Below are 16849 nucleotides of genomic sequence, written 5' to 3'. Positions count from 1 at the left end.
TCTCCAGCTGGACTTTGTGTTGCTGATCACAACCCTCTGTGCCTGGCAGGTCAGCCGATTTTCAATCCACCTCGCTTTGTAAAAGCATTTCTCTTCCACTCCTCAGGCAGAACTGCTTCATGTAAGACACTATGAACTGCAGAAAGCTGAAAAGCTAGAAAAAAAATTCTTAAGTACTTCTTTAGATTTGTCTCTTGCTATGTTAACTTTTCCTTTTTAAGATCCTGTCACAAAAAAAAAAAAAAAAAAAAAAGTATTTCTGCTTTGGTCAGCCATGGCAAATATGTAAAAACCCCAGGGTCTAAACAAATGAGAGAGATTATTATCTACATAAAACAAGTGTAACGCATTATTGGATTTTAGGCACCTGCAAAACATGTTTCACTATATGTTCTGAATACACAGGGCTTAATATTACAAAAAAATCATTAGATATTGGCTTATCACTGCAAGATGCCATCAGGCAGCAGCAATCACAATTACCATTACTTAAGTTAAAAACAATTTTTAAAAAGCTATAGAAATCTCATGACTATTGAAAGGTTAAGGAACAAAACTGGTAATGGCATCTTTGCTGATAACATGAGGAAAGACCTGTTTCTGTTTTCTTTCCTACATATACATATTTTCTTACTGTAACTTGTTTTATTTCCCTAAAACTTAAACTTTTAGAGAATCCTAATTACTCTTGAAAGTAAAGGTTGTGGGATTTGTCAAAATTTCATAGAAAAATCTGCATATTGCAATTATGAAAATGCTGAGATATTAAAAATTCCGATATTAGTTTAAAAACCTAAGTAGGCAATAATGCATATGGCAGTGTGCAATGAGAATATGCACATCATGAAAATCTCTAGAAGATAAAATCTAGAATGCATACTTAAAAATACTTTCACTCTTTCCCTTCAAAATATCGTTCGTGATAAATTAGTTCAGTGCTGCATGTTCAGCTCTGATCTCTTTCCTTACTAACAGACTCCAAAGAAACGAGAGGGGTCGGGCCACTGAAGTTATGCTCTAAATCAAGGCCACAAATTAGCACCCATGCAAATGACCGTTTGCTTCAATGCGTGAATAGAGATCCTAAGGTATAAGATGATGGGAGAATCCTGGAATGCACCAAACTGATTTACCAGAAATCTTTACGAAAATCTCCTTTGAGATCCTGTCTTGTCTCAAAGTTTGGATTTTTTTTTTTTTTTATCATAGGTGTTATTAAGCTCATAGTGTAACATCTAAGATATGTTTGATTGATAGAGAAAATAAACAGTATCACTTTTCCAAATATTCTAACTTCTTGACAAGGCAGAGGAATAGTTTTCTTTTTCATTAATTCTTCTCAACAAGGGCACAATCATAAGGCTGCCAGACATTGTCCCAAGTTGCAAATCATATTCCTGGTGAAGATTTTCTGACTTCCTGCATGGCATCCTGATGTGGAGATGGTGCTGGTGGGCTCTTAAACAGGGCTTCTGTACTGTCTGTTCCTGCAACGTGCAGGTAAAAAGGAAGCTGCAGTGGAGCTGTGCAGGGAGACTACACGTGGTTGCTTAATATTAGAAAAAGTCAACTAGTTTTTTTATTCCATAATGAATTTTTCTACTAAGAAACTACAAGATGCATTGATTTCAGAAAGCGTAGATTAACACAAATACCCTGGGACCTCAGAGAAAAAAAAAGAATTACACAGCAGGAATAATTGTTCTAAGCAGGAATAGGCTATAACTTATAACGGGGGGAAAAAAAGGTGAGAGGAATTTGGAGGACTGCTTGGAAGGCACAGCTGTTTGTGACTGTGCTTGCTGACAGACGATGTTCACATCCTAGAGCTCTTCTTTCTTTCACAGACTCGGTGCTTACTTCCTCCGTGGACTCAGCCCACCTCGGGCGGCAGCTAACCGCCGTGCCGCTTCCAGCCAGCGCCCCCCGAGGGGCCTTCGCGGCACCTGTACGACTCCCCCACATGCCAGTCGCGCCGACGGGGACGCGCTCAGCCTCCCGCCACGCCACGCCGACGCTCCCGCTCCGGGCAGCGCCCGGGACTCGGGCCGGGCAGAGCCCGAGCTCCCCCCTGAGCTACCGGCAGCGCAGCGGGACGCGGCTGCTCCCGCGGCAGAGGCAGCGGCGCGGCGCGGCCGGCAGAGGGCGCCGCTGCCCGCCGGCGCGGCCCGGGCTCCCGCGGGCCGGTACCGCCCGCCCGCAGCGCGGCTCGTGGCCCCGGGGCATTGAAGCGCCGCTGCGGGAAAGGCCACGGGACAGCGGACCGCAAAGCGCTCCAACGGAGAGCGAAGCTGGGCTTCACCCGTGACACCTCGGGGCAGGTACGCGCGGATGCGTCTACGGACGTTAACACATTGCGTGGAACCCCAGGGTTTGCAGCCGGGACACAACAGGCTCGTCCTTGACAAAGCAGGTTTTTCCTGTCTGAACACACCATCCCTCAAACGCAGAGAGAGGCGCGTGCATCCCCCGTCAGACTACGGCTGCATGCCTCAAACCTGTCCTTTTATTTTTAGATGGAATGAAGGCAGTAAAGACTTTTCAACTGCACTGATCCCCACTGAATGGCCGATTTTGCTTTTCTTTCCCTTTCCTTCCAGGAATTGTGAGCAGTGCGCCAAGACCAGTTTATGATAAGCTATCAGTTGTTTGAAATAACTCGTGGTGTGAAGCTGCAGTTTAGTGAAGACCACTGTGAACTTCAGATGAACACGTAACAGCATCCTACAAAAATCTTAAAGACAAAACGTTAGAGCCTCGCAACCTTCATCGGCATGACCGTGCATACGCGCTGTCTGTATTGAACAACAAGCCTACAGCGTGGAAACTTCTATCTAAACTTCATCTTCTGTGAAATACCGACCTTCACTAGAGTCCTGTTTGCCAAAACGTGCACGTTTCTAATACAACCTGGATGCAGGCAACCTCTGAAAATACCTAGCATCAGCTAATAGCATAGAAAGAATCTGTCGGTTAATTCAACCAGGCAAGGTATACGTTCAAAAGTCTATGGAAAGGAAGCGTGTTTTCCATATGGGATACTTTGAAATAATCATGAATATCACCTACGGATCATACAGAACAATTTTAGAAGGCATTCCCCGATGCTGGTCTCTGACTACTCGTTTTAACTGCTCTGATTCAGTGTTCTCTCCACCATGCACCTAAATTGCACCTGGTTTAATAAACAAACAATCTTTGATGCACCACAGGCTTCTTCTCCATCTGTGCTATTTTCTGAAGTGCACAAAAACATCTAAGTCTTTCATGGTAATAGTTTCAGAATCACAATTCAGCACTACAGTTAAAAACAAACCACAACATGCAACGTGACACTGATCTACAAAAAAAAAAGCCAGCCTTTTTACTTTACTGGGGCTTTTTACTAGATGCAGTTTTAAGGTTTCTGATATACTGCATGCACATGATGTGGGGCACTAGGAGCTCCTTGTGAATGAGATGAATACTGAGCCAGTCTCACAATAAAACCAACTCGTTTCCATTGCGGGAAATACACTTACTGAAAGTGACACATGGCATTTGAGGAACCAGTCAAACATACTGGAAGAGGGAGACTGATTCAGAGCCTTCATGAGCAGGTTTCAGCTTAAAACATCTCTGCTTTTTCCCTTAATTAGGTTGTTCCTCATAAAAACCCAAGTCAAATCATTCACTGTAATGGAAATCCTCAGGAAGTTCCCAGAACTGCAACAGCTACCACAACCAATTCTTCACTCCTTGGAGCCAAATTTAACCCTTTTGGCAACATAGAGCTTTGATTTTTCCTTTCCATTGCTGCAGGAGAAGCAATCTCACGGCTTTATTGCTTTCTGTTGACTCCCCCCTACCCCGAGTAGTTTTAGTAATATGAAATAGTATGAAGTAATATGAACTTGTAAAAGAACCCAGCCACTTCCAGCTGCCCTTAAAATAAAGAAGCAAAACATAAACCCCCCAAATGCCAAAATAAAACAAAGAGAAAACACCCTTCCATACATACATAGTCAGAGCAAGGAGGTGGCAGGAGGCATCAGAATGGGAGTATCACAAGAAAAGGAGGAAGATGAGAGCAAGGAACATGAGGAGGTATTATTCATTACCGGTAGCCGGTTGTTTGCTTGGCTCTTGGTCTGTGAAATATTAGTCACAAGTGTTTTTGGACAAATTATTTAAATTTCAAGGGAGAGCATAGGCAAGTATTGGAGGGAGGGAGGGAGGAGAAGCTCTCAGACTTCCTTTACACATCAGAAGTAAGCAAGTAAGAGCACAAGCCACACTTTTGTCTTTTGCAGGTTATCTTTGTTATGTGGTCTCACTAACGAGTCCATGGCAATTAAGACAGAAGTGGATAAAATGTGAAAATTATGTCCACAAACATCTGTAGTAACAAAGTACAGCATGAAATGACACTTAAGCCAGTAGGGAAAGTGATGTATAATATAGTTTCTTCAAGTCCTAAATTTCACATTAGATTTTTTTTTTTCCTTAATATTATGCAAATGACAAAGTTCACAGTTTCAGAGTGGAGGTCTTTTCCTTAAACAGCAACCCTCTGACAGCGTCACTGCAATTTTCTATGTATACAGTCTCAGCTAGTTCTGTTTCAGTTTTGCTTGAGGCTACGTAAGATGAGTTTCCCAACTATGAATAAAGCAGCCATTACAATGTTTGGTCTTAGGCATTCCCAGCATCATTTAGCAACTGTTCTGAGGTACTGCTAGAGGCCTCAAGTCAGGGATCAAAAGCTATACTGCAGTAGAGATCATCAAAATAACTAAAATGGAGTTACAAAAGAAAAAGGAAACATTTTCTTAAACGGAAATGTTATTTACAATAGTAGTACCAATAGCTAGTCTGAACCAAATCAACTGAACTTCAAAACAAACAGAAACATGGCTTTTAAAGTATCAAAAATCATGAGAAATTTTAACTCCTTTCTCCAGAAAGTTAAAATTGTAAGGAAAATGAAAAGACCTTTTCATAGGAAAGCTTTCTTAGCATAACTTTATATACTGCTATAACAAAGCAAGAAAAATCTGGTGGGAAAAGGTACTTGTACAATCCCATAAGCAGCTCTGGAGGAGACACTACATTAGTCTGTTCCAAATGCTGCACAGAAACGTGCTTTAACAGAATAGAGACACTTAAGAGCGAAAGCAAGAGTAGTACTGAAATTCAACACAGAAAGATTCCTACAAAGCTATACTTGCCCTCCTTTTCTAGCACGTGTTTGGTACAACATAAAATAGCAAGACTCATAGGAAAGTACGCACAATTAGAGCTCCCTTACCTGACAGTGGCTGCAGTGCCTTTTCAATAGAAGGCAACGGTTCCTTTCTGAGAGGTCGATTTAGCGAGGTGTCTTGTGCACTGAAGAGTCCAGGGCTGTCAGTTAATTTTTTACGTCCATTGGTGCTGGTAGAGTTTGTGACTCTGCAGCTGCCTATTGCACTTGTGAAAAGATTTGTGTGTTCGTCGTTGCTGGCTGGCTCAGAGCTTGGAGTAAATCCCCCCAGGGACAGACCTGGGGAATTTTCTGAACAGTCTATCTGTAGCGGTGTCTGCAATCCCAGTGCTAATGAATTAGACTCCGAAGGCTCTCTCCTGACCCACTGTTCATCTCTGCTTAGCAAACCCTTTGAAGGTGACACGTGTGGACAAGACATGTGACATCTGTGTTTCTCCTTATGTTTATACCTCTCACCTACAGCCTCCTTCCCAAATCTGTAGCGCTTCAAGGACTCCAGAACTGTTCTAGAAGAGCTGTTAGCCGTTATAGTGTCCATGGAAACCTGCGGTTGTTCAGAAGAACGATGTTCTCTGTGTTTATGGCGATGTCTATGCTTATGTTCGAGCATCCAGCCATAAGCCATTTCAGGTGGAACACTGGGGTACGTGCTCATTGACAAAAGTGGAGTCCTACTTGTCGTAAGGAAAGCCTCTTGGCGTAAAAGTTTATGCTTCTTCTTGTGATATTTGGTGGGATTGAGAAGCAAATGGCCTGTATGCATGTAGGAAGGTGGTGGCAGGGGGGTAGTAAAAGAAGGAGAAGGTGGAGGAGGATAAAGAGTTGGAGGGTACCTTCCATAATAACCTAAGCCTATGGGAGCAGCTGCAAGGGGAGAAGGAGAATAAGGCATGCCGTAAGAGGGATAGAACCCAGTACTGGAGAGAGGAAAGCTGAGACTATGCATAAAAGGCATTTCTGCCATAGCCTCCCGCATTTTTGGAGGCCTGCCTCTCTTCTTCTTTAAATCGGGTTTTCTAATGTAGTGCAAAGGATCTAAAGGAAAAGTAGGATGGGTATAGAAACTATTGAAATTTATCCTAAAAATGGTAGGCAGTAAATCTCGGGGTATAAAATGGTGACTTCTGTGGGTTATTCTAATTTCACTTAATCGACTTATTAATTCTTCTAATTCGGCGAGGAAATCTGGGTCCTGCCTACCTCGAAGTTGAGGATACTTCTTTTTCCTTTTTCGCTTCTGTCTCTTCATTTTGTCATAACTAAGGTAATCGTGACTGCGGCGCTTACATTTGTGTTTATGCTTTTCTTTTAGATTACTTAAAACGGTGGAAGTTTCGGGTGGAATAAGGGAAACGTGATCAAACGAATGCCTTTTCTTCTTTTGTCCACAAAACTTTTCCGCTCGATCTGAAGTACTGTTATTATCTGTTCCTATTCCACTGTCACTGGGAATCGTCTCGTCGCTGTGAGACTCACTTACTGGGGAAGGAGTGGCTTCTTTCAGCGATGTCAGCTCACTCAAGTGAGAAGGGGAGTTTGGCAACAACGTAGGTGGAGATAATCTCCTCCTTCCCTTAGCAGCTTTTTTCATCGCAAGTGTCTGAACAACACTTCCTTGTCTGGAGTGTATGTGTAAATACGGCACTGAGCTGGGCTCAATAAATCCTGCATCACTGCTGACAGGGCTCTGTCCCCCACTCACTGCAGATGACTGGGAGCAAACTGGAGATGGAAGAATCTCGGAATTATTAGCTGTTGAAGGCAGCAAATGGGGAAGTACTTGTCCTAATGACGTACCAGGAGCTTGTTGAGCAGACTTCTCAAGAACTGTCAGACTGGCAGAACTGCTAGTTAAAATACCATTCAGGACAGCTTTAGGTTTCCTTCCTCTCCTTTTTCCTATATAAATTGTTCCTTTCTTGCTGACATTTATTTGCTGGCCTAATTTTGAACCAAATGTGGCAGCAAGAGTTGACACTGTATTGTGGAGCTTAGATTGCACTTTCCCTTTGTTATTTGGTTCCACTGTACTAGACAGAATCTGATTCAAAAGTTTCTTTCGCTTCAGAGTTTTCATTTTATTTATTTTTCGAATAATTGTTTTCATTAACTGTCCATTATTTCTCTTGGCAACTTTTCTGTCTGAGTCTACTTCCAAACCAGTCATGCTACAAATATTAGGTTTTTGGACTTCTTCTGGCCCTCGGAGCTGGTCCTTTCTCTCAAAAAAATCCCCACTTCGATGTTGATCACTTTCAGACTCTATCTTGCTTGAGTTATCTGTTCCAACAAAAGGTGCCACAGAAAGAATAGGTGGCTTCATTTTAATTGATGACCTGATCTGTCTTTTAGGCCTCCCTCTCTTTTTAGGAAAAGGTTGTCCTGATAAACTCTGTTTTAGGGAGGGAATTTCTACTTCAGGCTGCAAAATTGGAGGTTCTTGCTCTTCTTTTGACTGCACTGAAAAGACTTTCGATGCTGGGATCTTCAGAGTTCTTTTGGGAGGACCTTCGAGCTCTGGCATCTCCTTGGATTTAGGTCTTCCTCTTTTGGGTTTATACATGTCAGGTAAGAAATCATCTGACATACACAAACTAGAGGGTTGTTTGTGAGTACTGTAGAACTTTTGAGTTTGCTTGTCAGTCTCAGCTAACAGTGCAAGAGACTGTCCATTAGCTTCATTCAGTTTTGGCAACTGATGTTTGACAAATTCATGCTCCACAAATGAAGACGATCCTATGTTTTTCAAGAATTTGGCCTGCTCCAAATTACTGCTTGATAATGCACTGTATGAAATGTTTTTAAAAAGTTCTGACCTTTCTAGTTCTAGACCCTTTGGAGGTCGACATGTGTTTCTTGACACCACTTTAGTCCATCGTGGTTTCCTTCCTTTTCTTTTCTTTAAAGGTTTTGATTGCTGAGTAGTGGTCAGATTTTTTGCTCCTTGGCAGGATTTATCCGATGCAGCTAACGCACCAATCTTTAGGAACTGCTTGCTACTAAACAAGCTTGTAAAACTAACTACTGAAGGGGTGACAGTAGCATGAATGCTTGTTTCAGCTGCCAAAATAGGCTTTTTCCCTGTAGAAGTACTAGTTCTTGAAGTTTCTACATAAGCAGCTTTTGAATCATTTAAATCTTTATCAGCACCTTTAAAATCAGTGCTCAGAGTATGGTTCAATGCTCTGTTTATATTCAGAAGTGTACTGTCAGAAGAAAACTGAGTTTTGCCAATCTGATCTGAAATACCTTCTAAGAGATCTGCTGTGGAACTTAAATGCAATGAGTTAGACGCTAACTGTGAAGATGTTGTTGAGAGGCTCCTGTTTAAGGTGGTAACAGACACTGTGGGTGAAGGTGATGGGAGATTTCCCTCTCCTACTGCACTAAATGGGGACTTTGCTGTCGATACGTCTGAAGCACCTCCTGTTCTGAAGTCCGGTGAAGTGCAATATACTGGAGGCTGTTTTTCATGCTTAGATGTTTCATAAATCCCTTTTTCACTGGTTGAATAACCATCCTGTGGAACGCAGATTCCTTCATTAAACACCTCTTTGCCTACATCAGCGATTTCTTTCCGAATTGAAAATTTTTCCAAGATACTTTCTTTATTCTGTCTCATAATATGCTTCTCAAACGTTTTGCTAGTAGTATTTTCCTTCAGTAAATCTGTAGTCTCATGGCTTTCAAGGCTACTGAGGTTTGAATTGCAAGGAAGCTTAAAGGGCTCTGAGGCAGGCATAAGAGAGTCTGCTTTCAGAGTTCCAGAGTCCTTGTTAACCAAACCAACTGGACTGCCAATACCTGTTGGCTTCTTCCCAGAGTCCTTGCTAACCAATCCGACCGGACTGCTAATTCCTGGCATCTTCCTCCCAGAGTCCTTGTTAACTGGTCCCATTGGGCTGCCAATCCCTGGTGTCTTTCTTCCAGAGTCTTTATTAGTCAGAACTGTCGTATTGCCAGTCCCTGGCATCTTTCTCCCAGAATCCTTGTTAACCAATCCTGCAGGACTATTTATTCCCAACAACTTCTTCCCAGCATCCTTGTTAATCAACCCTGCTGGAGTGCCAATCCCTACTGGCTTCTTGACAGACTCCTTATTAGTCAATCCAGTTGGAGTGCTGATACCTGGAAGTTTCCTCCCAACATCTTTGCTGATTAATCCAACTGCAGAGCTGGTCACTAGCTGTTTCTTTCCAGAGTCCTTGTTAACTAACCCAGTTGGAGTGCTGATCCCTGGTGGCCTCTTTCCAGAGTCCTTGTTAACCAATCCAATTAATGGGCCAATCCCTTGTGGCTTCTTCCCAGAGTCCTTGTTAACCAATATGGCTGCACTACCAATCCCTAATGGCTTCTTCCCTGAGTCCTTGTTAACCAATCCAACAGCAATACTAGATCCTGGCAATTTCTTTACTAAATCTTTATTAACTAACCCACTTGCAGTTATGGTTCCTGGTAGCTTCTTCCCACAGTCTTTAACCAAGCCAGACGCAGTTCCATTTCCAGGCTTCTTCTGTTTTGTTTTGGAAGACTTTGAAGGAGGACAGGTTGCAATAAGTTGAGCCAATTTTTCTGTTACAGTTGTTGCTCCGTTAATTTGTGTTCTATCCTTTAAGTCAGAATTATGGCTACTGATAAGAGTCGGAGGAGATGACTTTATATAATCTGTCATTTCAGAGTGCAAGGGGGTAACTTTCTTAGATAAAGGATTTGTTTCTACTTGTATACCTTCTTCCACATGTAATTCAACTGTTGCAACTTCTCCAGCTTTCTTGTACGACTTTGAAGGGTCCTAGAAGTTATTAAAAAAAAAAAAAATCTTTAGGAACAGAGCACAAAGACTCTCTCTGAGTAACACAGTATCATTTTATGTCGAGATGATTAATACCTGCTTTTGATAATAGGGTATCTATATAAACACACACTTCCTGATCCTATTAATTTTAAAGCAAATATATTTCAGTGGACGTGTTAAGGCTTTTCTGATGTTAAGGAAACCCAAACTCACTCCCAGTCCTCAAATGTAAACCATTTAATCTGTCACCCAATTATAAACATTCTCCAAAAATACTGTTAATGTTTATTAAAAAAACCCATTAACAATAATGTTCTGGGCTAACTATTTATAGTGTGATAGCACTTGAAGACCTCACATGCTACTGAGAAGCAGCTGAGCAATGCACTGCAAGGGCAGGCATTGTGTAAACCTGTCCATGCACAGCTCTATCAGGTGTTTCTCAGTCTTGTCCCATGATACCCTCAATTACTGTAGTAACAGGTTCTCCTCACAGCATACTGCTGATAGTATTAAAATAAGTCAAATTATTCTGTTGTTTGTATGGGGTGGAGGGACAACGACATACAACACACACGGAGTAAATGAAACTTGCAAAGTTATTTTCAGTTCTGACCTAACCAAATTTGAAATTTATTCTGTAAAGGTTAAAAAAAAATTGCAATACCCATTAACTCAATAAATCCTATTAGGAACACCTCAATAAATTAATCTTTTATTTTGGAAGGACATTCTTCTTTACATACAGTGCCCAACAGATCCCTGGAATGCATGGAATACATTCACTCCAAGCAGGGGCTAATGGAAGACTCTGATCCCTTATGAGATAATTACATATACACACAATTTGAAAACCTTCTGGGATCTACTATCTCAAACATTAAATAAAGAGTGAAAGGCATCAATGCCACACCTATTCATCCCTCTGCAATAAAAATGAATAAGACAATTGCATAGTACTTACTGTACTTGATTACAGTCAACATTACATTGATCACGTTCATGGTTGGCCAATATCTAATTATGCTGAAGAAAGATACAGCCTGGATTCCTTTGAAATCATTTGATAAACAGCAAACTTTGGTGCTGATCACGAACGAAGTATTTGTTCAGTAAGCTACACCAGCACGACTTAAACAGAAGACTGCAAGCTGGATTCAGTCTGACAATTTCCTAGAGATGGGAAGTAGTTGCTTGGGTAATGTGCTGCCTGAGCTGTCAGAGCCTCTGCAGTGCATAAACAGGCACTCCAAATCCTAGGCTGCTGCCTTTCTGCCGGGATGGAGCAAGAGGTGTGTTTCTTTCTGGCACATACAGGCCTGGCACTTACGTGGAAACTACTGGGTCAGCACGACACATGACACGACTCCAAACATGGAATCCAACCACTTCAGCCCACACTCTTGGACATACTTGGGGTAGACTGTGAGCGCTAGAGATCTTAACTAAATAGTATCAAAGCAGTCTTTCTCATCAACCTGAATGACTACCTTCATAGAGTTACGTCCTCTTTTCTATGGTCTTAAATTTTGAAAAGAACTTTGGAACAAAATTTTAATCTTCTTTGTTCAGTGGACTTAAGACACATTTGAAAAATTCACCTAAATGCTGACTTGGGAATTCAACTGTCCCTTCCTGTGTTTGTCGAGCCACCTGTGTATACACCCTCTTCCTCCTTTCTTCTCTCTCTCCTGTGTAGTCTGCTACCCTACTAGATAGCTTCTGTTGTATTCTCATACTCTACCATTTCCGGGTATCGAATGCCTCTTTGTCAGGCTACACCTTTTCCTATCCTCTGTTTCCAAACAAAGAGCTTGGAAGTTTTATTAGATATTTAAATAAAATAAATAAATAAGAAACCCCTTCCAAACACTAGCTTTGATCTAAATAAGATGCCAGGATTTTGAAAACATGACTTTAGCATCAAACAAAGATTCTTTGAAAGCTGAAGGCATTCGCCCTGGAAAGTTTCCTTCTCATCTAGGGTGAGTGAATTTTCCAAGCACACTGAAAATTATTTCAAAGAACATGAAAAACAAAACAAGGAACTTCCATTGAGATGACAGACAAGAAGTCAAAAAAAGTTTGTAATTTTCTCAGCATTTTTAAAAACAAAAATTTTATATGGGAAATTATTTTCATTGTTTTCCATAAAGCCACTTAATAATCAGTATGATTAACAGAAACAGTTTATTTTTTGAGGGGTGGTGGTGGTGTGGGGTTTTTTAAGGAAAAAATTTCATCTGATAACAGTTAATAGAGGCATCTTGATCAAAATACCTAACCTTCTTCAGAGAAGGTTGCACTAATCTGGCTGCTGCAGTAACTGCAAAAACATTCAAAAAAACCCCAAGAAGCACAGAGTCTGAGTTCCTTCTTGCAATTCTGCATTATTAAAAATTTCAGGTTTTCTGTTAAAGTGAATGGGAAGTATTGCTACCACTAGAGTATCATACAGGAAGAATAAGACTATTGTAAACAGATGATAAAAATTAAACTTAAGCAGTGCACAGCCATGAACTTCAGGAATAACACGGACATTTTCTGTATGGAAGCCAACAATGGAATAAAAGAATTTGAATACACTGCTCATGTACTGAGAAAATCAAGTAAAGCTCTCAGCTTAAGCCAGCATCAGTACAACTCTACCAGCACCAGTCACAGCATAAGTGGTGGTACACACCAACTCTAAGTATTTTTAAGAAAGTTATCTAAAAGCTAGTGAAACCCCACATGTCTCAGACTAGCCTCGATCACTGCCTGTTTCTTTACTAGGTCCACACTAAAATCCTTGATGTACCAGAAGCTAAATTTCACTAGCTGTTATGATCACTGCCCTACCAGCCCAAATTTGTTTCCAGAAAGTAAACAAGATTTCACAATAACAGTGATATGTCACTGATCAAAGTTCTCCTCTTGGGGGAGGGTGGCCACGAGCATCGGTTGGAGTCGGATGTCTCCGAACCTGCTGCAGTAGTCGAACAAAACCCATCAGTCGTATTGGTTACTGGTTTTAAAGCTGTGGTGTAAAAGAGACTGTGGTCTATGGAGAATAGTTTGGCACTTAGCCCAGCTTTTCTGTGGCAGCTGCAATCTTATGTAAATTATGCTGGAGCATCACATTTCAAGAACTTCCCCCCCAACTTAGCCACCCTCATACTCACAAAACGTACAGCTGGGAGGCGGGGAGCAGCCATGATACGTCCTACTGCACTGGAGACAAAAAAGGTACCATGCTTTCCTGAAATAACTTCTATTGCGCAAAGAATCACTCCATTAGATGGGAAGGAGAGATCTGAAGTCCAAAACATGTTACAGAGTGCTTTCAGTGAGTACAGCACTTCAAAGCTTCAGCGGTTGGCATGGCCACGTTCACACGCAGCTCTACAAATGTGTATCTAGTCTCTTGTTGTCATTTTGCTCCTGGTGCTGGAAGCTAGCCTTACACACAGTGCATTTAGCATTTCACTTTTATGGGTCCATGAAGTAGAGCGCCCTACTTCACTGTCTGACTTGAACAAATGCACAGTTTTATACCAGAGAAAGCGTAAAGTCATATTTTAATGCAGATAGTTTTGTGAGGACTACTAACAAATCACTCACAGAAAAAACCCAAAAAACCGCTAACATCTCGTAGGTGTTTCATCCATCTAACTCACCTAATATGTCTGCAAACAAGCACATACTTCAAGCTTCTTCACTGATACCTTTATGTTGCAACACAAGTTGACTGTGTCACATAAAAGTCTAAAACAGTTCTTCTTGGATTACATGCATTTTCAGACAAGAGTTCTAGACCTATTCTACGTTACTCTGGTTTTCAGATGGTAGGCTTCATCTAGGTGCAAAGCTGTTAAAATGTCTAGATTACATTACATTAAAAATCGTTTTGTGCTTTAAAAACTAAAACATTTATTCCTGTGCAATCTTTAGCTACGACTGTCTGGCTTAAAACTCTATCCAACAAAAGAATTGCCCAAAGCAACTACATAAAACATGGAAGTTTTCATAAAATTGGTATTATTGTTAATTTTGCATTGAGCTGACTTTAAAATTTTAAATCTCTTATGTGGACATATGGTTTCTAGACTTGCATCGTTAATTTGAATAAAAATTCCAGGTTATTTTGACATAAATTATTAACAGGTTATAATCAATCATTCCAGAATCATGACAGGCACCAACAGCAAAAAATTGGCTTTACTTCTAAAAAAAGCATTCATTGTTATACTACAGCATGATCTCAGGGTTTATTATTACCAGATTATTATTTACTGTTATTATTATTGGTACTTATTTGCAAAAAGCTTAAGAGTAGACAATCTTTCACAAGAGCAAGGATATCTTCTATCAAGTCTGGTGTAAAATTCACAGTTCTCATACTAGAACCAAATTAGGAAACGCAAGATAGTCTTAGCTTCCAAAAGCTGAAATAGTTAGAAGAAAACAGACTGTTATTAAAATTTTGTTTGTTAATTCTCTTGAGAACTACCAGCAAGCAATAAGGATTTTTAAATGTACATATACACACACAAACACAGAGATTTACCCATTATTACTTTAGCTGTTGTACTTCTGGCCAATGCACAGGCTATAATTCAAATAAACATTCTGAAGAATCACAGAAATTGCTTGTGTAGTTGTGGCATCAGTATCTTCTACAGAAGTTCCCCAAATAATGAGTGACAGTGTGTTTGCTGTTTATTTTTCACCACCAAGACTTTTTAGTCTTTTATAAAAGCAAGTTTTAGCTAACTACCAGGAAAAAAATGACTTTGTGCATGTGGTCTAAGACAAAAACTTATGTCCCAGATCCTGCAGAAAATATTCTTGAGCTACTCAAAAAGAAAACAAAACACTTCCTTAGCTTTGTTACTTTTTTGCTTGAAAATTTTCAGTTAATGGCTGTGATTTCATCAGCAAACTTTCCTGTAGAGCTTCCCTACATAACCAAGGGCAATAGAAAGAACTACAGAACAACTGCACTCAGCAGTTTTACAAAGAAATAAGGAGATGGAGCAAAAGGGCATGTTCCAACTTGCTTCACTGTTTTACCATGACTATTTTAGAATTACAGCAGGCTGTTACGATCACTTCTTGCCTTCCTATTTTCTAAAACTTTAGCAACGCAACTTTGCTATGTCATTGGCTACGTTTACCTTGCACGCATAGGGAAACTGTTCATACACCTCTTGTGCTGAAACTAACAAGCAAAATTTATATTTATGTCTAAGGCTCAGGTTTTCAGGCTTAGCAAAGGTACACTAGCCATATAGCAATGTCTATCTGTCACAGGCCACTTTTCTGAAAGAAAGAAATCCAAGTATCATATTCAGTGTCAAAAAGCAAATTGAATACTGTTTTGCTATTACAGTAACTTCTAATTTTGTTTCTCTTAACACCTGGCAATCTTAGCCATTTCTAGGTCTCTCTGTTCTATGATTTTCTCTTCAGAAGACTTATTAGCTTTTTTTGTCTACACATTTCTGGAGGGCAAACTGTAAATATACAATTTACCCACTTCACCTAACCCACTCATCTTTCAGAATGGAGATAAACCCTCTACTAACATAACTGAAGACACTGCCCAAGTTTTAAGAGTCCTTTCAGCAGTAAGCTTGAGAAAGAAGCATAGCTGTCATAGATGGGAGTGCAAAGTATTTTCCTACTATTTTAATTTTTACACTGGTATTCCCAGGAGAAGATATCCACTTCTCTTTGTGTCTTAGTGGTTAACTGAGTATACTGCAAGTGCTAAATTTCCATTCAAATTCTTTATTCCTCCTTTAAAAGTATAGAGAATTCAGTTTCACAGCTCAAAGTATTGCCACACCTTGCTCCGAATTGGTCATATATTCACTTTTTTCCCCCTCCTCTCCATTGAAAGAGAAGATTAAGGGATCGCTTTTATTTTCTGAAGTGTAATTTGCAGTGCTAAAACTTGCTTTATTTCATTGCAGTAAGAAAAAAAAATCCCTCGGGTAACAAATTCAGAACATGCAATGGTTTTAAACCATGTTTACCATTTGTTTCTAGAAAGACACTTTTTAATCACACTTGCTAGAAATCAGTAGAATGCTGTAAACCGTCATTTCTAACAATCCGAAGTGCCAGAATGGCAGCAGGGAACATACAGAGTTAAACAACTTGAAAACCATTTCAGTACAACTTGAGAGAGAGAGCACAGTATCTGAAGTGATTTATCATTAGTCAGGGATTTGAAACTATTTTAAGTAATGCAAATTTAATGCAACAGATCTGTGCTTCTCTACACTACGTGTTTAGGTTGTTCACCAGACAAGGAGCAGGAGTAACTCCACTTAGAATAGCTGGAATTAAAAAGTGATATGGTATCAATGATATCGTATATAATATCCATAATATTTAATAATATCACTAATATTTGTTTCCCAACCTTCTAATTTCCATTTGAAATATTATGGATCTCTTGAAGAAAAACCTAGCATATAAACAAAGATGTCAAGAATGAAGAATCCATGCTGTCACCATATGAGTTTAAATATTAATTATTCTCCCTGGTAAAAATTCCTAGCACATGATCTCTTGATGCACTGGGAAAGTTTCCATACTTAATGGCTCTCTTTGCTAGTAAGAGATTTTCAGTTGCAAGTACCACCTCAATTCGGACATCAAGAGAGATCAATGACTGCATATTCCAGATTGGCCCAATACTCAACTCATCGCAATATAGTCTTGTTTTTTTTTAAAAAAAAAAAAAAAGAAAGAAGAAAAAAGAAAGTCATCAGTATAATGACAAATTGTGATCTACTCTTCCAAATTTTTTC

General features: G+C 40.1%; 1 protein-coding gene across 2 annotated transcripts in view; it reads right to left on the bottom strand.

The window, feature by feature from the left end:
• Positions 1-16849, bottom strand: part of ASH1L (ASH1 like histone lysine methyltransferase) — a 65555-nt gene that overhangs the window by 37816 nt on the left and 10890 nt on the right. Inside the window, exon 3 of one of the 2 annotated variants that reach the window (XM_076359751.1) lies at positions 5291-10040. In XM_076359751.1, coding sequence (XP_076215866.1) covers positions 5291-10040 — 4750 coding nt within the window. The remainder of the gene's footprint in view (positions 1-5290; positions 10041-16849) is intronic. The other variant, XM_076359753.1, reaches the window with a different exon arrangement.

This window comes from Aptenodytes patagonicus, chromosome 26, assembly GCF_965638725.1.
Source record: "Aptenodytes patagonicus chromosome 26, bAptPat1.pri.cur, whole genome shotgun sequence".
Lineage (NCBI taxonomy): Eukaryota > Metazoa > Chordata > Aves > Sphenisciformes > Spheniscidae > Aptenodytes > Aptenodytes patagonicus.
Note: the sequence above shows the minus strand (reverse complement) of the source record. Positions and strands in the feature narration are given on the sequence as shown.